Consider the following 22151-nt stretch of genomic DNA (forward strand, 5'->3'; position numbering starts at 1 on the left):
GCCAGATGTTTAGAATTGAAGCAGCATGCACAAGTTATGTAGAAATGTTTTTACTAATGAGGGCCAGTGGAGTACTTCGAATTACCTGAATGGAGCCCATTCATTTTGTAGTTTTAGAAGCTAAGACACACGGAGGCTGGGTACCTTACAGAAGGTCACAGCTGTGGTAGCCTGAAAACAAAGGTTATTCATAGAAAAGTGGAAAGTAAAAATGAGTTTATTCTAGAGGTAGGAAGTTGAACAGTTTTTTTCTTTTTATAAAGGGTTTAGTGCAACAATGTATTTTTTTCTGAAATGTTTTAAAATTAGAAATAAGAACTATATACCCAACTGTTAATTAAAAAAAAAAAAAAACAACATGTGAATGAATTGTGTTTTTTGTGGATTTTATTAGTTCGGAAGAATTAAGTGAGGGTATTTGTGCTTGACCCAAAGGATCATTATAGCACTCAGTATTAGGATTGGTGGACTAACAATGAGAAAGAGAGATAGGTATCTGTTGCGTGAAGATATTGGCCAATCAGGATGCACAATCGAGTAGTAATCTGTGAAACAAACATAAAATATCCTTAATTGTTGTTTCTCAGAATGCAGTAACGTAATTCACATAGATCTTAATGGAGCACTGATTTACGTACATACCTGTGACTTTGTCTCGCTTTAGGTTAGCTGTAAAGTAGGAAGAAAGAAAAAAATTTGTACTGGTGAGGCTTTATTTTATTTTGCTTAAAAAAGCTAAGTCTCTAATTATGACCATTAACTTGATTTTAGTTTCTTATAATGTTTTTCAAACATTGGTTATTAAATATTTTTTGTACTATATTAATGTGACATTTTTAAATTGACCTTCTATATAAACTTTTTGCATACTATTACTGTAAGTGGAAAATAATTTCATATGCCTTAACTAGCAGATAATAAATACAATTAAAATAACAAACTATTAGAATTTAAAAATAAAAATAATTGTTAGTAACAATCAACGTGAGCAATATATTAACATATTTTCCTGGAAATAAGTTCCTCCCTGTGAAGAGCAATACTGTTAATGATCAGTCAGTAATAAAGAGACCGTGACCTCTCTCTTAAAGGGATTTGGTTTGCATCATGTCATAATTCCTCTCTTTTCACTGAGATTTATTCAGATTTTGACATTCAGAACAGTAGGTAGGAAATTCTACATCTTCCTTAGCCTTCTTGATACTTTTTTAATCAAATAGATACCCTTTCTACATCAGTGCTTGGCGAGCTGCTGTTGAGTTCTGTAGTGGAGTCCAGCAAGGACATGGCCGGGGTGTTTGTGAGCAGCACTGATCATCAAACCTGTGACTAGGCTTTGCAGTGAATTACCAGGAAGCTGCTGATACTTTAACTTTTTTGCAGTTATACCATGAAATCAAGAATGTGCTGTGCTTGTTATACTTTTTCTTACATAGACATTTTTTTCAATGATAAGTATTCAGTTCTTGAATATTTAAATAAATGTACATTCTTGCACTAGCTAAAGTCATCCCATGTATCATTAACATATCCAGCACATTATGCAAAACCATCCTGATTTGACCTCCATGGGTATTTACTGAACATGCCAACAGTACCTAAAGCACCAGAAGGGAATTTTTTCCTCCAATATTTGAGAGATGGAATCTGTTAAAAGCTCTTTACCCTCATGCACACTAGTGTGTTTGCCTACATTTTTCTTAAGGGCCCAGGGGCTTTTCATTACTGATTCACGGCCTTCATTTTCTCAGTTTTTAGGCCATTTAAAGCTCGTTTCCAAGATTAAAAGCTAAAACTCGAGGAACTTTCTTCTGTCATTGTGAAGTTGTTATTACCATCTAGATTTCTAAAGAAGAGTATTTTTTAAGGAAACAGTGCTTCAAACTAGTGCTTTTTTTGCCAGCCAGACTAGGGTATAAGAAAATTAGGCATAATTCCTACCTGTTTGGAATTCAGAATCCAGTGGGAAAGATAGCTAACCAGTGGCAATAATTACTTGTTAAATAATTAAAAATAATTGTCTCCGTTTTCACCATGGATTTTAAAGAAGCATGAGGTTTGTTCATGGGCATAAAAACGTGACAAAGTTTGGGCATAAAACACTCAACATTTGGAGTACAGGAAGGATGAATTTGTGGATAATAGTTAATATTTATTGAGTGCTACTGTATGCCAGTTTCTTGTTCTAAATAGAAGTATTTTCCTTTTTTCTTGATCTGTTTCATCAAACCTGTGAAGAGATAACTGTCATCTACACTTTATTGTTGAGGAAATCAATTCAAACAGTTGCCCAAGGTCACAGTGGTGGAACCCGGTCATACTCTTTCAAAAATGTGTGGTTTTCACTCCTATATTATACTGCCTAACTTGGGAAAAATAATACGCTTTATAGTATTGTAGCAACATAAAAAAATTCAGTTAATATGTTGAAACTCTGGGAAGGGATTCATTGCATAGTGGCTACACATTAACAAAGCTGAGGTGAATGATTGAACCAGCGGAGAAATGACCACTCAAAGAGCGGATCAAAAAAGTGGCTATACCTGGAGTGAAGATGAGAAATCAGTGTTCACAAATCAGGAGTTTTTTTTGTTTTGTTTTTAAAGATTTTATTTATTTATTTGACAGACAGAGATCACAAGTAGGCAGAGAGGCAGGCAGAGAGAGAGAGAGGAGGAAGCAGCAGGCTCCCTGCCGAGCAGAGAGCCCGACGCGGGGCTCGATCCCAGGACCTTGGGATCATGACCTGAGCTGAAGGCAGAGGCTTTAACCCACTGAGCCACCCAGGCGCCCCACAAATCAGGAGTTTTTTTGATCTTGCTGAAATTAACAAATCCTGGGTCTACAGTTTGAATTCTCACAGTCATTTTTTGTTGTACTGATTAGAGCTAAATAAGAAGGATATTATTTGCTTCCTTAAATTTACCTTAAATATATGTTCATTCCCAGGACAGTAAGACATCAGTTTGATTGCTACCTGATGCCAGCTTCCCTGAAAATAGCTAGTAGGTTAAAGCAAACATTTACATTCTTAACTCTGCATGGAAAGTTTTATAGTTTTAAACACATTGTGTTATTGGTAGATTTTTTCCTTTTACTCACTGCAGAGGTTATCCAAACATTTGTCATCTCTGGGGCACGCGCTGCAAGTAGATCCTTTTCTATATGGCCTTTGGTAGCTTTGTCTATAAAGTAGAAAAAAGCTGTCCATTAGGAGAGGTTTTTTTTGTTTGTTTGTTTTTTTGCAATGAAATTCACTGTGACTGACTAAATCTGTAGGGTAGAAGTCCACAGATGCCCAGGGTTGAGGAAAGTGGAAGCCTGTTAATATTTACAGTTTTATTCTATGCGTCTGTCTATGAACCTATGTCTTCACCTGTATCATCTCATTTCACTCTTTAAGACAACTATGGAAGTTATTTTTATTTTTATTTTACAGGTAGGGAAACTAAAGCTCTCAGAAGTTAACTCATCAAAAATCACAATGTGTACATGTCAGAGTCACAGCGAAACCCAGATTGGCCTGACTCCAGGGCAACGCTTGCTCTGCTTAACTGTCTGGCCTGTGTGATCACTACCATCCAAAAACTGCTCATCCTAAGGTCTTATGACTCACATTTACTCTTCTCAGTTTAGCAAGCCTCCATAGTTTTTATTGAACATGAGTCCTTTAGCTGGGTTAAATGCCTTCCAAAAGAAAAGAACGAGAGATAGGGGGAATTTCTAGTGTGCAGTTTGTTTTCACATAAAAGATGTGATATGAATTATAAATAAAAAGCATCATTGAATGAATGAATTTTCACAGTAGTCTGTGGGGAAGATACTGTTATTATTTATCCCCAATATAGCTAAAGTTGAGGCACAGAGTATAAGTAATTGACCAAGCTCAGATACTAGAAAGTGAAATAATACACAGACATTTTATATCCCCATGAATATCTTCAGAGTAGTAATGATGAGACCGGTACATACATTGCAGTAAATCTGCCATTATACTCACATTTTTTGGAAAGGAGTTTTTAACTTTTTTGTGTCATGGTACCTTTGGCAGTTCTGGTGGAGCCTATGGACTCTCAAAATAGTTTGGTTTTCCTTTTTTTTCTTTTTAAATCAGTTCAGTGCAGGGCTTGAACTCCTAACCCTGAGATAGAGACCGGAGCCAAGATCAAGAGTTGGGCACTTAGCTGACTGAGTGACCTAGGTGCCCCAAAACTGTTTGCTTTTAAGTGCATAAAATAAAGTTTGTAAGATTATAAAGGAAACTGAGTAAGCTCAAACAGTTATCAAAATGTTAAAAATATTTTTGATATAGCAATATGTGCTTCTCAAGATCTAACAAGAAGTCTAATGATGATAGTACATTTAATGATAGGTTATAACCATATTTTGAGATCTCTGCAACAAGTGGAATGTGCTATGAGAAGAACTGATACTTACAAAGATAGTACTAACACAGAGTCACGTCATTGCCTACGTGACTACACTGCCTACATGACTGAAGTGTTGTCTTCATACATAGTGAAATGTTATTTTCAGTAGAGATTAGTGAAAATAAAGATTTAATTTTTTTCTTAATCTAGGTTCATGGTCTCGACGCCCTTCCTCTAACTATAGTTTTACTTCTAAAGTTAAGAAAGTTAAGGAGACATTACTTTTTTTTTTTTTTTTTCAATCCCTATCAGTTGACTCGAAGTAGGGGCGATTTTTTTTTTTTCTTTTTAAGATTTTATTTATTTGTTTGACAGAGAGAGAGACAGTGAGAGAGGGAACACTAGTGGGGGAGTGGGAGAGGGAAAAGCAGGCTTCCTGCTGAACTGGGAGCCCAATGCCGGACTCGATCCCAGGACCCTGGGATCATGACTTGAGCTGAAGGCAGCCGATTAACTGACTGAGACAGCCAGGCGCCCGAGACATTACTTTTTATTAACAACTTGTTTCCAACACCAAATATATGTTCTAATTTTGTTTGGCTCCAAATTAATCTAGGTTGTTTCAGAAACCATTCATCCTCATGCCTACTTTACACTGTGGAAAATAGTCAAAGGAATATTCTGATAACAATTATAAAAAAACCTCCAAAATACACATTAATCATGGGGATAGCTTTCATTGTTAGAAAGCACAGTACTTATTGAGTGGTCAAGTTCTACAATGTTTTAAATAAAATTGTTTGTGCTATGTCATTCTTCTTGTTGAATTGTGTATTCCAAACTGCAAAGTAAAAGAAGAAATTACTACTTCAAAACCGGGCTAAAGACAAGGCAGTTGTGGAATTCTAGGGAAGTGGCAGAATTCGTCCCAGGAGAAATAATGCTACTGGAAAGGCCTCATTTGTCTGGATAGGAACAGTTGAGACCAAGGGCCCTAAAGTATTCTGGCCCTAAAGAAGCAGGAAATGTTAGTGTTTCCCCAGGTAGCCTGAGAGAGAGAGGGCCCTGGGACTGAGGAAGAGAAAAGACCGATTTTTTTTTTTTTTTTTTTAAAGTAATCTCTGAGCCCTACATGGGGCTCAGACTCACAACCCTGAGAACAAGAGTCGCAGACTTGACTGACTGAGCCAGCTAAGCACCCCGGGAAAAGATAGATCTTTAAAGAAAAAGACAAACATGAGTAAGGGTCCTTAAGACAGGGCACACTAGGTCCTGTAGCACCTGATGGTCTGGGTTGTCATCGCCTCTACCATGCTGTAATCCTCTCTTCCGCGAATCACAAGACAGCCTCGCTCAGACAGGGCAGGGGACTGAAGGGAAAGTTGTGTCCATGTTTGAAATATGCAGATCAGAAAGACCTGAAGCAGCCAGGAGGGAGTCAAAACTCTCCTGGGCAACGACCGACTCAGAGCTTGAGTTACAGGTGACAGGGGAATTAAGCAGCCTGCATCCCACTCTTAGAAAAACCCAGAAATATGAGGAGGATATTGGACCGCTTAGAAATATGTGGAATGGGCGCCTATGAGGAGAAGACCCAGCTCAGAAGGCAGAAAATGAGGACCTCCCTAACTGATCTCTGTTAGAGAGACCCCATGACCTCCCCACCCCACCCCTTACCCTCCAATCCATTTTCCACATCTCAAACAGAATGATCTCCCATTTTAAAGCAAGTCTTGTTACTCCCTTGCTTAAAAGACTTGGAGATTGTGATGTGAATTCAGTTAAATTTGCCGTGGCCCTACACGGCCCTGCAAGGGCTGAGCTGCCTCCTTCCCCCGTCACATCTCATTCAGTGGTCCACGCCCTCTGCTCTCTGTCCGTTCTCGAATCCTCTCCACAGAAGCTTCAGCAGGTGATTTCTGTGGCAGACAACGGTTCGTGAAGTTCTTCACACGTCTGGTTCCTTTCTACTCTTCATGCCTACGCTCAAGTAAATCATTTTATCTATTGCTAGTGTCAATTACAGCGTTACTGGTGTTTCTTTCACTGCTCCTATCATCATGCAGTTATTTGATTTGTATTTTTTGTTGTCTCTCTGCTCCATAAATATGAATTCCATGAGAGTGGGGACTGTGTCTGGCTGGTTCTCCTTTGAAGCTCAGGAAACAAATATTGTTGAATACTTGAATGTGTGAATTATTTGTATGAATAAATTAATGTTACTCTATAGAAGCATTATAACTGGTTATAAGTTTTACAGCTTATTGTTTAGAACTCTAAAGGCAAGTAAAGTGAGTCTAAGCCAGGAGACTTCACATTTGTGCCCCATAACAAGAACTGTGAATACTTCTCAAATAATCACCATTGCCGGGTAGTGTTTCCCCAGGTAGCCTGAGAGAGAGAGGGCCCTGGGACTGAGGAAGAGAAAAGACCGATTTTAAAATACCTGGTATTTTACCTAGCTTTCTCATGGAATTTTCACAGCTACTTGATAAGAGTTGCTTTTATTATCCTGATCTTTTGGAAAGGAAACTGAGGTTCAGAGAGATCAAGTAACTTGTCCAAGATCACACAGTAAGTGAACCAAGGTACTGAGTCTCAAGACCCCGTATCTTAACTATTAAGCTATATAAATGTCATGAAAAGTAATCACTGATTGACTTAATGGCTTTGGCTGGGTTTTCCTGGGTTTTCCACATTTTCTGACTCTGGGATTTTAGGTCAGAGTTGTTCTCTTCCATGACACCGGATTTTAGTCCTTTCACTCTTACCTACACTCAGTCAAACTATCAAACATTTCTTCTGAACATTACTTCAGGGAAAGAGAGAGAAGCTTCTAACAAATCTTTTGGAATCCCAAAGACTGGAAAAATCCAGATTTTAAGGGCAACAAATTAAAGAAAAAAAATGTTGGGTGCCTACGTGACTCAGTCAGTTGGGCTTCTGCGTTTGGCTCAGGTCATAATCCCGGGGTCCTGGGATCGAGCCCCACATCAGGCTCCCTGCTTGGCAGGAAGCCTGCTTCTCCCTCTCCCTCTGTCTGCTGCTCTGCCTACTTGTGCCCTCTATCTCTCCATCAAACAAACCTTTAAAAAACCTTTAAAAAAAAAAACTTAAAAAAATACGCATTGTATGTGTGTGTGTGTGTGTGTGTGTGTTTATGTAACACTTGTAAAGGGTGCACACAGAGAAACACATACACTGAAAAAAATGTACCAGGTGTTAATGGGGTAGATCTCTGGGTGGAAGAATTAATGGTGATACTAATTTTCTTTTTTACACTTTCTTTATCATCCCAATATTCCATAAGGAAAATGAATACTTCTAAAGTAGATTTTTAAAAAATTTAGAAAGAGGTTGATGTGGGTACTTACCCGGGTCCGTAGTTGCATATGAAATGTGCTAAGTTGGTTACATGTCTAAAGCCATCGACTGTGTGGCAATGCTGTACTGCACATCCAACTTTGTAACTGTCTGCCCACACGACCTGAAAGAAAATAAGGATTTGTAGCAAGAGAGAGACAATAAAGTGAACATCTGAGTATGATTAGGCCTTCCTCAACATAGTGAGGTGTGTTCACTCTGACAGGTAGAGCCATTGCTACTGGGGAGCATGCAGGTGGTGCTTGGAATTCAGCAGGAAATAAGAATTGGAATTATTATTACTGGGGTGTGACTGTGTGAAATGATACTAAGATAATTTCTGGCACTTGAAATAAAATAGCGAGTGCTGGGGAGGTGGGGCTGAGCCTGGGGGTCCAGAGAAGGTGTCCTGGAGGAGGGGACATACTGGGGATGAACGAGCAGAGACCGAAATGTGGGAGGAAGAGCCTTCCGTGCCGAGGGAGCAGAGGTGCAAAGGCCCCGCGGTGGAACTGGCTTGGCTGTGAGAGTGGCAGACAGAAGGCCCGCAGAGCTGGGATCCAGGCAATAGGGAGACTCATTGGTGTTGAGGTAAGAGGCAGGAGGCTAGGTTGCGGGAAATCTGGTAGGCAAGTGAGCATAGACTCTTTTTCCCATCTCAGGAGGATCTCTTGTTGTTATGAAGTCAGTGGACTGAGAATAACAAAGGAAGAAAGAGGGAGGGCGTTTGAGAGGCTGTTTTAGTGGTACAACAGAGACAAGATGGCCGACAAGATGGTGGCCCACACGGGGGTGGTGGTAGTGGCACATTCCTGGGAATCCATCAGGTTCATGGTTCAGCTTCTAGCTAAAGCTGAAAGGATTTACTTTTGCTTTGAGTGTGAAGGAAGTGGGAATATTTGGGGCCTGAGTAACACTTCCTGAGATTAGGAAAACTAGGGAAGGAAGAGGGTTAGGGGGAGGAGCATGGACAAGGGTTCTGTTCAGGTCTGGTGACCTCTGAGATGCCTATGAGACGTGCAAGTGCAGAGTGACTTTGGGGCTGAAAAGTGGCCATCTACATACAGTTCAGAGGACAGAGTGAGGCTAGAGATAGGAATCTGGAAGACATGGGAATAGATCAGATCGGAGGCAAAGATAATAGATAAACAAGTAAATGAGAGCATGGGATAGAGAGAAAAAGAAAATCAACCAGCAGAGCAGATTGGAAAGGAGCGCTGAGTGACGTAGGAGGGAAACCCAGGACAGAGGCGGCCTCAGGGAGAGCGGCCTGGCTACCACGCTGGACCCCAGGGTCCGAATTTCCCCCCACTTTTTGAACAAGGGACTTTACATTTTCATTTTGCATGAAGCACCACAAATTATATAGTTCGTCTTAACCAGGAGTGTTGGATGTCACAGAAGCCTAAAAGAAAAAAAAAAAATTTTTTTTTTTGAAGAGCTAGTGTCTGAAGATAAACCAGCAATTAAATGCATTCCTTTTTACAGTGATACCAAATTATTTTTACTCATTTTTTTTTCAAGAGCAATTTTGTGACAAGAATTATGCCAATTATGGGAGATACAGAGGTGAATGAGTTGGAGCGGGGGGCGGGGTGCCTTTACAAAATGTAGAGAAACGCTGCCACGGGGCCTTTATGCAAGGGTTTGACTGTGGTGTGGGTGGGGACAGAGGGGGCTCCGCACCGGCCAGCGTGGGCACCTGCTCTGACTTAGTGAGATGGAACCGAAGCCCAGTGAGCTGGTCTAAGAGCCAGGAGAATTCTTCCAGAGAGGGCAACACATGCTAACCCAAGAGGAGAAAGACTCACCGAACTGAAGCAAGGCTGGTTGTGGCTGCAGGAAAAAGTTCAAGTTTACTTAAAAAAAAAAAAAAAAATCAGTGAAAAACCTCAGGGAGAGAGAATTGAGTGAGGATAGATGTGGATCTGAGTCTGCGCTTCTCGGAGGCTTAGAGATGGGGCTGTGGGTGAGGGAGAGGGGAGGCAGGCTGAGCGGGCAGGAGGGAGGGAAGGTAGGGCCTCAGCTCTCTGCATGCGGTCCTCTTTGGTTTGGCAACTGGGCAGACCCTTGCTGCGTCCTGCTAGAGGAGGAGAAGCGCTCTCCTGCAGCAGGGACGGGCTCCCTTCCTGATCAGCCTTTCATCTCCCACAGGAATCCCCTGCCTGAACAGAGGCCTCTAGCTCAGGTTGAGAGCCTCTCGTTATGGCCATGAATCCTTGGACCTGATCCTTGCACTTACACTTTCCGATTGTTTTTGCATTTATTTAAAAAGTTTTAAATTTCTATTCATTGTATCTCAGTGCAAGTCCCCCTGTTTAAAATACAGGTTTCTGGGCCCCTCTCAGTCCTGCTGAAGGAGAGTCACTGAATTGTCCTTGAAATCTGTATTTTTTTAAATTGAGAATCATTTATATATAACATTATGAGTTTCAGGTGTACAACATAATGATTCAGTATCTTTATACACTGTGAAATGATCATCATAATAGATCTAGTTAACTTGTGTCAGAAAGAAAATCACAGGCCTGAAGGGGTGTCACTTTGCAAGGCCATGTCACCCAACTGGGGCCTACGACCTAACCTAATTGCACTTTCAACCTTGCTGCACCTTGTTTTTTTTTTTTTTTTTAAGATTTTATTTCTTTATCTGAGAGAGAGAGGGAGAAGCAGGCTTCCCGCTGAGCAGGGAGCCCAGTGTGGGGTTCGATCCCAGAACACTGGGATCATGACCTGAGTCAAAGGCAGATGCTTAATGACTGAGCCACCCAAGCAACCCCAGAAATGCAGTCTCCAACAGATCAGTCAGGAACTTTCTGGTCAGCACCAATAAGCCAATCTGTCCCAGGAACCTCTCCATCCCCCAAAGGAAGATGAGGTAAACCACCTAATAAGACCCTTTTCTCCCTAAAGGAAGATGACCGCACTTGAAATAATCCTTTTTCCTGTGTCTGACTTTTTGTCCTGCCTTTAAAAACCTTTCCTTTTCCATAGCCCTTTGGAGTTCCCCTCTTCTTGCTGGTGGGATGCTGCCTGATTCGCGAATTAGGTAATAAAGCCGATTAGATCTTTAACATTACTTAGATGAATTGTTGTTATTTAACATGCCCGTCACCATATAGTTACCGATTTTTTTTTTCTTGTGATGAGAACTTCTAAGATTTACTCTCAGCACCTTTCAAATATATACTACAATATTGCTAGCCATGATCAGTCAGCATGCGGCACGTTACAACCCCGGACTTGTTATTTTACAACTCTAAGTTTGAGCCTGTGACCACATTCACCTATTTTGCACCCCTTCCCCGCAACCCAAGCAACCACCAGTCTATTCTCTAAGAATTTGTTTTTAATTTAGATTCCACATTTAAGATGGTATTTGTCTTTCTTGGCCTGACTTCATTCACTTAGCAAAGTGCCCTCCAGGTCCATCCACATTTTTGCAAGCAGCAGGATTTCTTCTTCAGGAAAATGTGTTACATATGTAAGAATATTACTCAGCCATAAAAAAAAAAGAGTAAAATCTATATTTTAATAGGTTCTGTAAGTGATTACTTACATGTTAACTGGGTGCAGTGTCATCTGTGTTTTCCTCTTGCTATCACCTTAGTACTTCATTTTATATTTTTTATTCTTTGGTCTCTGAATACTTTCTTCAGGTGTTGTTTTATCTCAAATATTCTTAATCTTTGGGCTTCCCACACACACATCTTTAGCATTTTACACTGTTTCTTTTGTTTTACTGTCTTTTACTTTTTTTGGTCTGGCCTCTTTGTTTCCAAGGGTGTGTAATGTCAATTACCATTCACTTTGTTTTAATTGGTCTGTCTTTTTTTAAAGTCAGCTTGTAATTAACACCCAGTAAAACCCATCCTTTTTAGGTGTCCAGTCCCATGAATTTTGGCAAAACCTAGTGTGTGGCCACCACCATATTCACAACCTAGAGCACTTCCATCGCCCCCCGAAAGTTCTCTTGTGTTCCTTTGTGGTCGTCTCTTCCCCGATCTCTCGGCCCCTGACAATCAGTGATCTGTTTTCCGTCCCTATCATTTTGCTTTTTCCAGAATGTTACAGAAATGGGATCAGTTTAAATGTGGTTTTTCCGGTCTGGCTTCTTGCACTAAGCATCAGCATTTGAGATGCGTTCGTACTGTCAGGCTCACTTCTTTATTGCACGGCTGTCCCACGGTTTATCCTCCATTCAGGTTGGTCTCTTTTTAAAAGCTTTATGGGCACTTAGATTCTGGCAGGCGAGAATTCTACCACTGAACCACCAATGCGGCATTTAGATTCTGGATTCAACTTGTGGGGTCCAGGGCTACAAGACGGAGTTCATATTCCAGCTCGGCCATTCAGTCCGTGACCATGACCTTAGCTTCCTTCACTATTTAGTGAGAATAACACTATCGACTCCACGGACCTCTTTTGACATTTTCAATGGGCTCCTAAGAACGTACTCAGCAAATGTTCATGTTTTATTCTCTAATTACGAATTTTCTTCTGTTTTAAACTTTTTGAAAATATCTTTGTATCAGGCAGATTCCTGTTGTATGTTTTCATTTATTTTATTTTATCTTTTAAAATGGTAAGGAAGAAATGCTAATTATTAAAAAAACAAAGAGAACTATTGATTACTGGGAGTTCACCTGGTGCCAAGGTAGTGTTAAGCGCTTTCCATGCAACATCATGTTTAATTTTGTAATAAATCACAAAAGAGGTATGGCTCCTATTTTTATAGATGAAAGTTGGAACCTACCTCTGCCTGACCACAAAGTACTGTGAGGGCGGTCCATGCCCTGAGCAAGAGGCTTCAGAGTGCTTTCCCTTTTAGCGGAACTAGGAACGACTTTTTATTCCTTTCTAACAAAAACATTGCATCTGGGGAACTTATAGAGGGCAGGTATGTCTCTCATTTGGAGCTACTGCTCTCTTCCTACCATCTTTCAAGTCTCAGTATAAGTCCTTTTGACTCATTACCAGGCACTATTATCACGGGTATGGTGACACTGCAACATCTATAAAACCAGATAGAGAAACTGGGAAACACGTCCCACTTTCATTGGTTCCATTAGAGTAACGATTTCCAGAGGGTGGCAGTGCGGCAGGGATTAAAGCCACAAATGAGATTTCTGATGCCATCTAGTGGGATTAAAGCCACAAATGAGATTTCTGATGCCATCTAGTGGGCATTCTCAGCACTACCAAACTGAAGCGCTGCCCCGCCCGTATATTGAAGTCAAACTATTCCCAAGTTTTATAAAGGCGAATTTCAGGCAAGAAAATATCCAACCTGCCATATTAATATGCCAAAATTATTACACAGTGCAAATCTATCTCTAGTGAAGACTGAGCTAAAGTATTGACCTAACATGTCAAGAAATACCCCATCTTTATGAGTTAGTAATTGGATCTAAATCTATTGTCTTCACTCTGTACAACCAAACTGCACCAACCAAAATCTGAAAATAGCTTGCTTTTTATTAGTAGAAGATAAGGATAATTGAGGGGTTATAATATCCACTTGAGGTAATTTCCAGCAAGAATTTAAAATGGCAACTGAGTGGTCTTGAACCTACCAATAACATTTCTTGCAAGGATGAAAACATTATATTCTAACCTAAAGTCATGTTTACCAGGCTGTCAAAATCTTCCTCCAATATAACTGGCAAAAAGACCAGCTCATGAAAGAGATCTAAACTTTGTTTAATGGCTACTAAGTACCAGTACTTTACTAGATAATTTACATAATTATCTAGTAAATTTATATAAATCCTATATAAATTTATATAATTTATATAAATCCTATTATATAATCCTCATCACATACCTGACATCTGGAGCCCAGCTCTTCCTCTTACTAGCTATGTGACACTGGGAAGACAACTTCTACCTTTTTTTTTTTTAACTAGGCAAAACTTTATTAACCTTGTTTCAAACTTTATTCTGAGATTTCTTCAGCTTAATTAGCTGCTAAGAATGAATTGTGTCTAAGCAAAAACTGAAAAGAGCATAGTGTCCAAGAAGTTTGGGCTTAAAAAATTAAGTTAGAGATCTAGATTTCATCAGATCCGTGGACAAAATTGTTAAAAGCAGTCATCATATAAAATAGCAGCTTCCCGTAACTTAAGTCTGTCTTCCTCAGAAGATGACTCAGGTCAGTTTGCTTCATTCTTGGAAGCCTCATCAGAATTCCACAAGATCCAGGGGCACCTGGGTGACTCATGGGTAAGCATCTGCCTTCAGCTCAGGTCATGATCTCTGGGTCCCAGGATCCAGTCCACACATAGGGCCCCCAGCTTGTGGCCTCTCTTTCCCTCTCTGTCAAATGAATAAATAAAATCTTTAAAAAGAAATTCTGCAAGATCTGGAACTTCATCCTCCTCCCCCTCCTCTGTGGTAGCAAATGGTGCTTTTCTGTCCAGAGACTGTGTGGGCAGAGCTTCAGCCAGTCTTCCTGAACTGGGCGGCCTGTCTGCACCAGGTTGCTTGAAGACGCTGGGCAGCCCTTCTGTCAGCTGCTCTGTCTCGGCACTGCCTGTGGTGGCCGAAGTGTTCACTGCCAGGGATGCTAGAACTTTTCGGCTTGTGAAGGGAGATGGTTGTTTCCTGGTTTGTGAACATAGTCGTTTCTTCAATCCAGAGATAGTGTTAACCCCTAACTTCTTTAAGGAGACCTGAAGTTTTTTTTATCATCGGCTGTAGCCGTTCTAATGCACCACTGATAGAGGAAACAGAGGCCGAAGAAAAATTATTAAATTTCCTTACCCACTGACAAGCCCTTAAAACAGGCAGAGTGGCATTCCTCTAGAAACTCAACTGCCTCCACTTGAACACTTTGCTAAGGGCAAAGGGCAATCCTAGCCTGACAGACCCCTACGCCCAACCAGAATCCTGTAAGTCTACTTTAACAATTCCTCTGGAATCTTTATCTCTAAACCCTCCAAGATAGTGTTGACAATCATTCCCAAGCATATGGCCCACTGATATACATCTAAAGGGTCTCACGAAAAGGTTTTATTACTGGTAATGAATAACTTTTTTTTCCCCAACAACAGCTAGCTCCTCAAGGTCCTGGAAACCTTGCTTCCAAAATTCCTTAGAGACTAACACCATCCCTGACCCCCTCCCAACTTGCAAGCATGTAATGGACCACCCCTCACAACTCCAGGACAGCTCTTGCTGCCCATGGGTCCTGTCCCCAAGCTTTAATAAACCACCATTTTGCGCCAAAGACGTCTCAAGAGTTCTTTCTTGTCCGTGGGCTCCAAACTCCATGTCACTGAACCTTATCTATATTCTAAGACTTCATCACCACCTTCTTTGGGCGAGCGGTTCCTTTGCCCCTACGATGCGCACATGTGCTTGCAGTTTGGTGAGTTTCTCCTGGTTCCTGATTGTTTCTTTCAATGCGTGGCAGAGGAAATGGAACTTTACTGGGGGGACTGGGGTTGGTGCTCAGGGGGTCTCCCACAGACCAGCTGAGATTGCATGCACACAGGCGAGGACGTGAGATCTGGGAAAACAACTTCTTCCCCTCTCTGAGTCTGGTGACTGGGATGTCATCTGGGATGACTGCGGCTTCTGACAGGTTTGTGGTGAGATTCGAAGGAGATCTGAAACTACTGAAATGAGTACCACACTCTGTTAAAAGTAGTTGCTGCGGCTGCTTTATCCCAGACCCAAAGTGTCCCTGGACTTCCCTGTCCAGGATAAGGCTTGCTTTTCAGAAGTGGGGGTAGGAAGTAGTTGTCTCTAATCCTGAGAACAGGTTAGGATCACTCAGCATGGGCTCTAATACCTGTATGCAAGGAAATGAGTTTTCTCATGTCTGAAATGTGAGCCCTTCTTTGTCCTAGATGTTAAGGGGAAATTTTACAAGTAAGCTCTGCTAATTTGGAGAGGGCCGTCTCTGAAATCTCAGGTCTATATGATGTAAAATCAAATTTCCTCCTCTTGCTTTTAGTCCCTAGAATGATGGACATGGAGTGTGTTAACTTGCATGGGTTAGGAGTCTGTGGTCGGGACGCCTGGGCGGCTCAGACGGTTAAGCATCTGCCTTCAGCTCAGGTCAAAATCTCCAGGTCCTGGGATCCAGCCCCACATTGGGCTCCTGGCTGACTCAGCGAGGAGTCAGTCTGCTTCTCCCTCCCCCTCTGCCACTCCCTCTACTTGTGTGCTTTTTCTCTCTCAAACAAATAAATGAAATCTTTATAAAAAAAAAAAAAAAGAAGTCTGTGGTCAGTTTTTGAGAAGGTCAGTCCTTTGATCTTCTCATACTTGGTGTGGTGAGCTATTAGCCATTCTTCTGAAGTACAGGGCTCATTTGTACCCACTGTACATCTGTTAGTTTTGCCTGGAGATCTCTTCCTTTTCTGTTCCATCTGATAAACTCTCACTTAGTTTTCAAGAACCAACTGGTACGGCTCCTGCTATTTAAACAAGGCCTATGTCTCCAGACCTCCCTTTGGCCAGATACGTTGCTGCGTCCTCTTAGCCCACACAGCACCTAGTCAGTTTCCTCACAACTTACCACTTAGCACCATATTACATCCACTTACACGCATGTCTCTCCCTAAAGAAGGTCACCTCCTAAGGGTCAGGGGCCACTGCCATCTGTGTCCCTCATTCCCTGCCCCATCCCGCATTTCTCTTCACTTTGACTTCTCGGCTATTGCACTCCTCAGTAACGTGGTAGGACATAAGCGAGCGCCCCAGGCTCTGGTTGGCAGGGAGGCCTTACAACAGTGCCTCGTGCAGGGTAGAAGCTTAAATACAACTGAATGGGAGTCGGTACCGGCAAACTGACAATTATTTTTGGAAATTTAAACAGCCCTACGTTTAATGGTACCAGGTACCCCTTGTAGACAACCTGGAATTAGCTTTCTGGCCCTTGAGGACTTGCGGGATTCTGAGGGAATTAATTTTCTGGCTACAGTATTTTTGTGAACATAAGCCAAGATGAATGGTTTCTGGGATAAGTCTAGGGGAAACCTTACTTTTAGTTTCCAGAAAGGGACGAATGCTACTGGTGGTTTGATAACTCTTCCTTGCTTACAATAATCTTGAGGTGAAAAGGTCACTGAAATATGCCCTTCCCTTCACATCATAATAATAAATAGCGATGCCAACATCGTTTTGCCTGGAACCACACCACTGAGACCAGAGGCTCTATAAGGCTGAACTACATTGAGAGTTTTTCCAACAATATTTTGCTCTTTAAAAACGCCTATTATTCCAAGTTAACTACCTTGTTAGAAATGTTTTTGGCGTTGCCTGGATGGTTTAGTTGGTTAAGCCTCTGTCTTTGGGTCAGGTCATGATCTCAGGATCCTGGGATCTAGCCCTGCATTGGTCTCTCTGCTCAGCAGGGAGCCTGCTTCCCCCTTTCTCTCTGCCTGCCTCTCTGCCTACTTGTGATCTCTGTCTGTCAAGTAAATAAATAAAATCTTTTAAAAAAACGTTTCCTCCCTCAGACCTCATTCCATCACATTTTTGTACATTAGAACTAGTCAGGCATGGGTTCAGCCCCTTTAGTTATTGGCTTGACAAAGACTGCCAGGAAATGAAAGTAAATAAATGAAATGTGGTGGGGATAGGGAGGCAGCAGAGTAAGAAGACCACAGAAGTTGCTACCAGAGGGATATGTTTCCATGTTGCAAACATGCCTTAGGGGGTTAAGAAACCGAAACCAGCTTGAGTTAAACAAACAAACAAACAAACAAACCTCAATGGGCACCTCTGAATGTCGCCACTGGGACTAAATACTGTAGATTTGGTGGGCAGAATAGCCACAGGATGGTTTACTTAACATGGTGGCCTCTCACTGTTGTTTTTCTCGTCGTCTGGGACAGATCACGGGCTCTCCGCCCACACTCACAGGAACGGGAGGATATGAAATTGAAGCCTCAGTCAGACATTCTTATTTCTCCCAATTTTGGAACCCCAAATCAAGTCTCCAATTTCATAGAGGACCCATCCCTGAAAATGCATTCAGTGTCACGTCCTCTGATGGCTCAGGAATGGAATAAAATCCCCCAGGGGGGTTGCTGTTATTAAAACACTGGAAGTCTGTCCAGACCGGTGAGCCTCATCATTAGGTTTACACCCATAACTGAACTCTTCAAGCTCTACCTCCCGGCTACGGAAGTTTGCTCCACTTACTTATTTTTAAAGGAATCTTGCAACCTCTACTCTTACCTATTCACAGGTGCAGCAGCTTACTAGATATTTTCTTAACACCAGATTCCAGTTTTCTCCTTACCCTTGAAGAGACCGTTTCAAGAGAATACAGGGCAGATGCTTACCTGAGTGTAATGGCCACAGACCTTGGTGCATCTCTGAGTCTCGAAGTCATAGTCCTGAACTTCACTGTGCCAACTTGTGATGGCTGAAGATGCAGAGAATAGGGATAGAGAGCCAGTCCAGATGTTTTCTCCCACTGAAGAGAAATTGGGGTGCAGCCTGTTGGAATGCAGCTGTCCATTGTGTGCAAACTTACAGTTTCTTGCCCACGCTTTTGCAATTAGGGCTAGTGCTGGGTCCCACGTCTGCCAAAAGGAATATTAAACAATGGGAAGGTCAAGAATGAAAATTGGGGTTTTTGAAGATCTTTCAACTACAGTGAGGAAAAAGAGTTGAAGAGGGATCAGTGTAGACACTGAATCATGAGAACGCTGGTGATGAGAGGGTGACTCAGCCTCCTACAGTTGAGAGAACAGAAAGCCCTCACATGTCACAGAATAGGAATTAATCTCTTGCACAACCCTCAAGCCCCGTAGGCTGTAGGCAGGCACCACTAAATCTGTGGGGGAATCAGGAAACATTACAGGCCACTGCACTCCCCTCACTGTCCCTTTAAAACAGTCTGGGCGAGGCAGAAAGCCTGGTGTTGGATTTTGGACCAGAGTCTGCCTCCAGCCCAGGTGGCCGGCCTCCTGAATTAAGCAAGCTGCCATCCCTTTCCATTCAAAAAGAATGAAAACTGTCACCAGACAACATACTAGGAGTGAGCAGAGTGAGAATCTGAAAGGGGAATGAAGCGTAATGAGGGTGATGACTGGAAAAGAGAAGGAGCAGCTGCCCTCGGGTCCTCCAGCTGAGTAGGTTCGACTTAGAGGGCCAGTGGGAAACCTGATGATTGAGTTCTGCAGAATTCAGAATCTAAATGAGGGACACAGATCAGCATTTCACTGTGGACCCATTACGTGCAGAATATGCTGTGTTTGACATTGTTTATATAATTTAATATACAAAATGTGGCCCTACCCTAAGGAACCCAGACACGTTAAAAACCCGCTCACAGCCACAGAGCTGGGACTCAAACCCAAACCAGCTTCAAAATCGTATCCTTTCCTGAGACGCCATGCTACCCTCTTGAGAAGGTCAATTGCCTGCTAGCAGCAAAAAAAAAAAAAAAAAAAAAAAGCAAGTTTCGAGACAAAATAAACCAACAACAAAACCTTCAAAAATTAACTGGGAAGAAAGTGGCCAAAAAAAAAAAAAAAAAAAAAAGGTAAAATCTATCTATAACCAGAGGAAAGGAAATATCTCAAAAGAGAAGTGAAGCTTGTTTATGAGAGCTGAACTGAATTCCTTTTGATCAGATTATGAATTCACCACCCATGAATCAAGATGAAAACAAAAAAAACCATTCCAGATTAGCAAGGATTTACCTCCCAAGTCAGTACACATTAGTTGTTTTTTACTTACTTTTGCCACGACACTGCTCTTTTCCTTACCATGTATAGCATAGCACTGGCTGTTGGTTTCACCTCTGATCGGAACTTGTTATGAATTCGAACACAGTCTTTGATGAAATCTTCATTTTTGATGTCGGGCAAACTGTTTGCTCCATATTCGTGACTCGGAACTACTGAAACCAGCCAAGCTGTCATCACAAGGGCGACTTGCATGCTCAGTGTGCCTGGCACGGCGTCCCCGGAGGCGGGACCCCAGAGCCACCGCGGGTCCTGGCCGGCTGCCTCTCTCACCGGTACGGACTTCAGCTTTCAGAAAAAAACAAAAAGCAGAACATGAGTTCATCACAAGTTTAAAAAAATGGGTTTCTCCTTACATGGTTTGCCGTCACTTTGGGGCTGTTAACCCCGCCTTCTCAGTGGCTCTCAGTAACACAGCACCTACTCTAACTTAGATTTTTATGAAGCTGCATCAGACTTTCTTTTAGTTTGGGGATATTTCCAAAGGAAATTCTAGAATCTCCAGAAATAACAATCTCAATTTTTACGGAGGTTCTGGTGGTTAAATAAAAACATGTTTCTTACTTCTATAAACGTCTGGCAACGTACTTTTCAGAAACTATTTTTAAGACTCGTTATCAGTTGGAATACCTGGCTAACATCGTAACTTGACAGAATTCATTCTCGATGCGGTGTGTGTGTGTGTGTGTGTGTGTGTGTGTGTGTTGAACCAAGGGAAAGAGAGGGAGAAGTGGTAGAGAGAGCACTTGTTTCAATTCCACATTTTAGTTTAAGTTCTCTTCCTCACTAGCTGTAAGACCTTGGACAAGTTACCAAACTATAATCCTCAGCAGCTGCCTATTTACTGAATGAGGCAAATAAAACTTTTTCTAGCCCCTTAATCAGAGAGGATTTGGGAGGATCCCATGAACCGGCGAATATATTAACTCAACACATATTAAATTTCTGCTCTGGGTAATGAGTTTCGTAATAGGAGATAAACACTGAGATTTAGTGTTACGGAACCTGGACTGGCTTGCCCGGAAGAAGGACCAAGTGGCTCTCAGAGATCTGGGAAGATAGGAAGTTTATCTGACACCGGCAGGCTCAGAGAAGAGTGAGCTCCAGAAGTCTGAGCCCAGACTACAAGCGACGGGGGTAATTGATACACTTCTACTTCTGTTCACGTGGTGCACTTTTGGAGCACCCACAAAGTGGGGCAGGAAGAAGAACCCAGAAGGGCCCTGGGGCAGGGGCTGGGATTCCCCTGCTGGCTTGGTCGGCCATCTTAGAACACAGATTTTCTTTATCACTAGGAGTTCAGAGACGTATGGGCTGTGAGATGGTGGTGACAAGGTCACAGACAGTTGAAGGTCTAGGTAGAAGACGGCACCTGGGGCTAAGGACTTACAGAGGATGCTTAAGCCATTCTGGGAAGGGTCAGAATGGTTTCCTACAACAGCAGCGATGTCTTTGCTGAGCTGGAATCAGACTGGTGTTGATCAAGCAAAGAAAGGGTAAGGAGGGGAAGAGAACTGGAGGGGATAGGGACCACATACCTGATGCAGGCAGACCCCGTCCAGTTACCCAGCGAGGGTCCCACAAGACCAAACAAGAGGGTCTTTGGCTTAGCGAAGGATGGAAATCAGACCTGAGCCAGCAGGAGGTGAAAGCAGAGTTTACTGAACACACACACACACACACACACACACACCCCTGAGACAAAGGCAGGCACTTACCCAACTGAGCCACCCAGGGGTCCCTCTCTCTTCATCCCTTACAAGGAGGACATATGTAGAAGGGCTGACCGGCTCAGTCTGTAGCTATGCCAACTCTTAATCTCTTAATTCAAACCCCACACTGGGCATTGTACCTACTTTAAAGAAGTAATAATAAAGGAGAACATATGTTATTTGCATTACAAGGCATGTGTAGAATGGGGAGGGGGTGTAGGTCCTAGTAAGACCAGAAACTGGAAAAGAAGCAAAGGAAAAAAAGAGCCTCCCTTCCTCCTCATGGGATCCCTTTGATGAAGTCCCAGAACCCAAGTCAGGTTCGGTGGGGTGAGGAGGTTCGGAGCCGACGACTAAAGAAAGAATTCTTAAGACGTCGTTGGTGCAAAAGGTGATTTATTAGAGCACGGGGACAGGGCCCGTGGGCAGGCGGAGATGCGGCTGCCCCGGGTTGTGAAGGTGGGCATGTTATATACCCCACGGTTGGGGGGAGGTGGTGAAGGAATGGGGGATTTTGACAGAGTTCTCACATGCTAGGGAGGGTCTACAAGGTGCCGGGGGGGGGGGGGGGTCTTTGCCATTATGGCTTGATTAATGTCGTCTTTAGGTCAAGCACTAACATCAAGATAATGGGGGATTCTTGGTGGGGCATTATGATCTGGCTATCATTTACATTCCTTTCTACCCCAGTCTCCTCCAGTTTATGGTGGGAGGGGGACATTAGGGCTTCAGGAACCAAGAGTTATTTGCCTCTGGAAATTTGTGCTATTGATAAGGTAACCTCCCTGTTCAGGTCTCTAGGACATCTTGTAGGGCAAGGGAGATTCCTGTTCTGCAGGATTGTGATCCCTGCAAGTTAACTATTTATCGTTTTATGGCAGTCATGGGTGCCTGAGGAATGCTACACATATGGAGGGGAGCGGGTGAAGAGGGGGTGCATGGCGCCAGCTTTTGCTTTGTCCTCAGCCAGCCTCCTGCTCCCTCATCAC

The 22151-nt window shown here is 42.4% G+C and overlaps 2 protein-coding genes across 29 annotated transcripts in view; one reads left to right on the forward strand and one right to left on the reverse strand.

Moving 5' to 3' along the window:
- Window positions 1–369: 369 nt before the first annotated feature.
- GLIPR1 (GLI pathogenesis related 1) overlaps window positions 370–22151 on the reverse strand; it is a 48323-nt gene continuing 26541 nt past the window's right edge. For 4 of the 8 annotated variants that reach the window (XM_082740487.1, XM_082740486.1, XM_082740485.1 and 1 more), the window contains 6 exons: window positions 19472–19738; window positions 18038–18280; window positions 7745–7857; window positions 3103–3185; window positions 643–669; window positions 370–545 (listed from right to left, as the gene is read on the reverse strand). In XM_082740487.1, the coding sequence (XP_082596613.1) occupies window positions 391–545; window positions 643–669; window positions 3103–3185; window positions 7745–7857; window positions 18038–18280; window positions 19472–19645 (795 nt within the window). In that variant the 5' untranslated portion in view covers window positions 19646–19738 and the 3' untranslated portion in view covers window positions 370–390. Of the gene's footprint in view, window positions 546–642; window positions 670–3102; window positions 3186–7744; window positions 7858–18037; window positions 18281–19471; window positions 19739–20988; window positions 21144–21168; window positions 21454–22151 lie in introns of those variants that run through there. The other 4 variants (XM_082740488.1, XM_082740489.1, XM_082740490.1 and 1 more) reach the window with 3 other exon arrangements.
- Window positions 20687–22151, forward strand: part of CAPS2 (calcyphosine 2) — a 170738-nt gene continuing 169273 nt past the window's right edge. For 7 of the 21 annotated variants that reach the window (XM_082740439.1, XM_082740448.1, XM_082740433.1 and 4 more), the window contains exon 1: window positions 20691–20946. Coding sequence is in view for 3 of the 21 variants with exons in the window: in XM_082740436.1 (XP_082596562.1) it covers window positions 20846–20946 (101 nt within the window). In the remaining 18 variants the exon portion in view is untranslated. Of the gene's footprint in view, window positions 20947–22151 lie in introns of all 21 variants that reach the window. The other 14 variants (XM_082740466.1, XM_082740445.1, XM_082740437.1 and 11 more) reach the window with 9 other exon arrangements.

This window comes from Mustela nivalis (assembly GCF_964662115.1).
Source record: "Mustela nivalis genome assembly, chromosome: 7".
Taxonomy (NCBI): Eukaryota; Metazoa; Chordata; class Mammalia; order Carnivora; family Mustelidae; genus Mustela; species Mustela nivalis.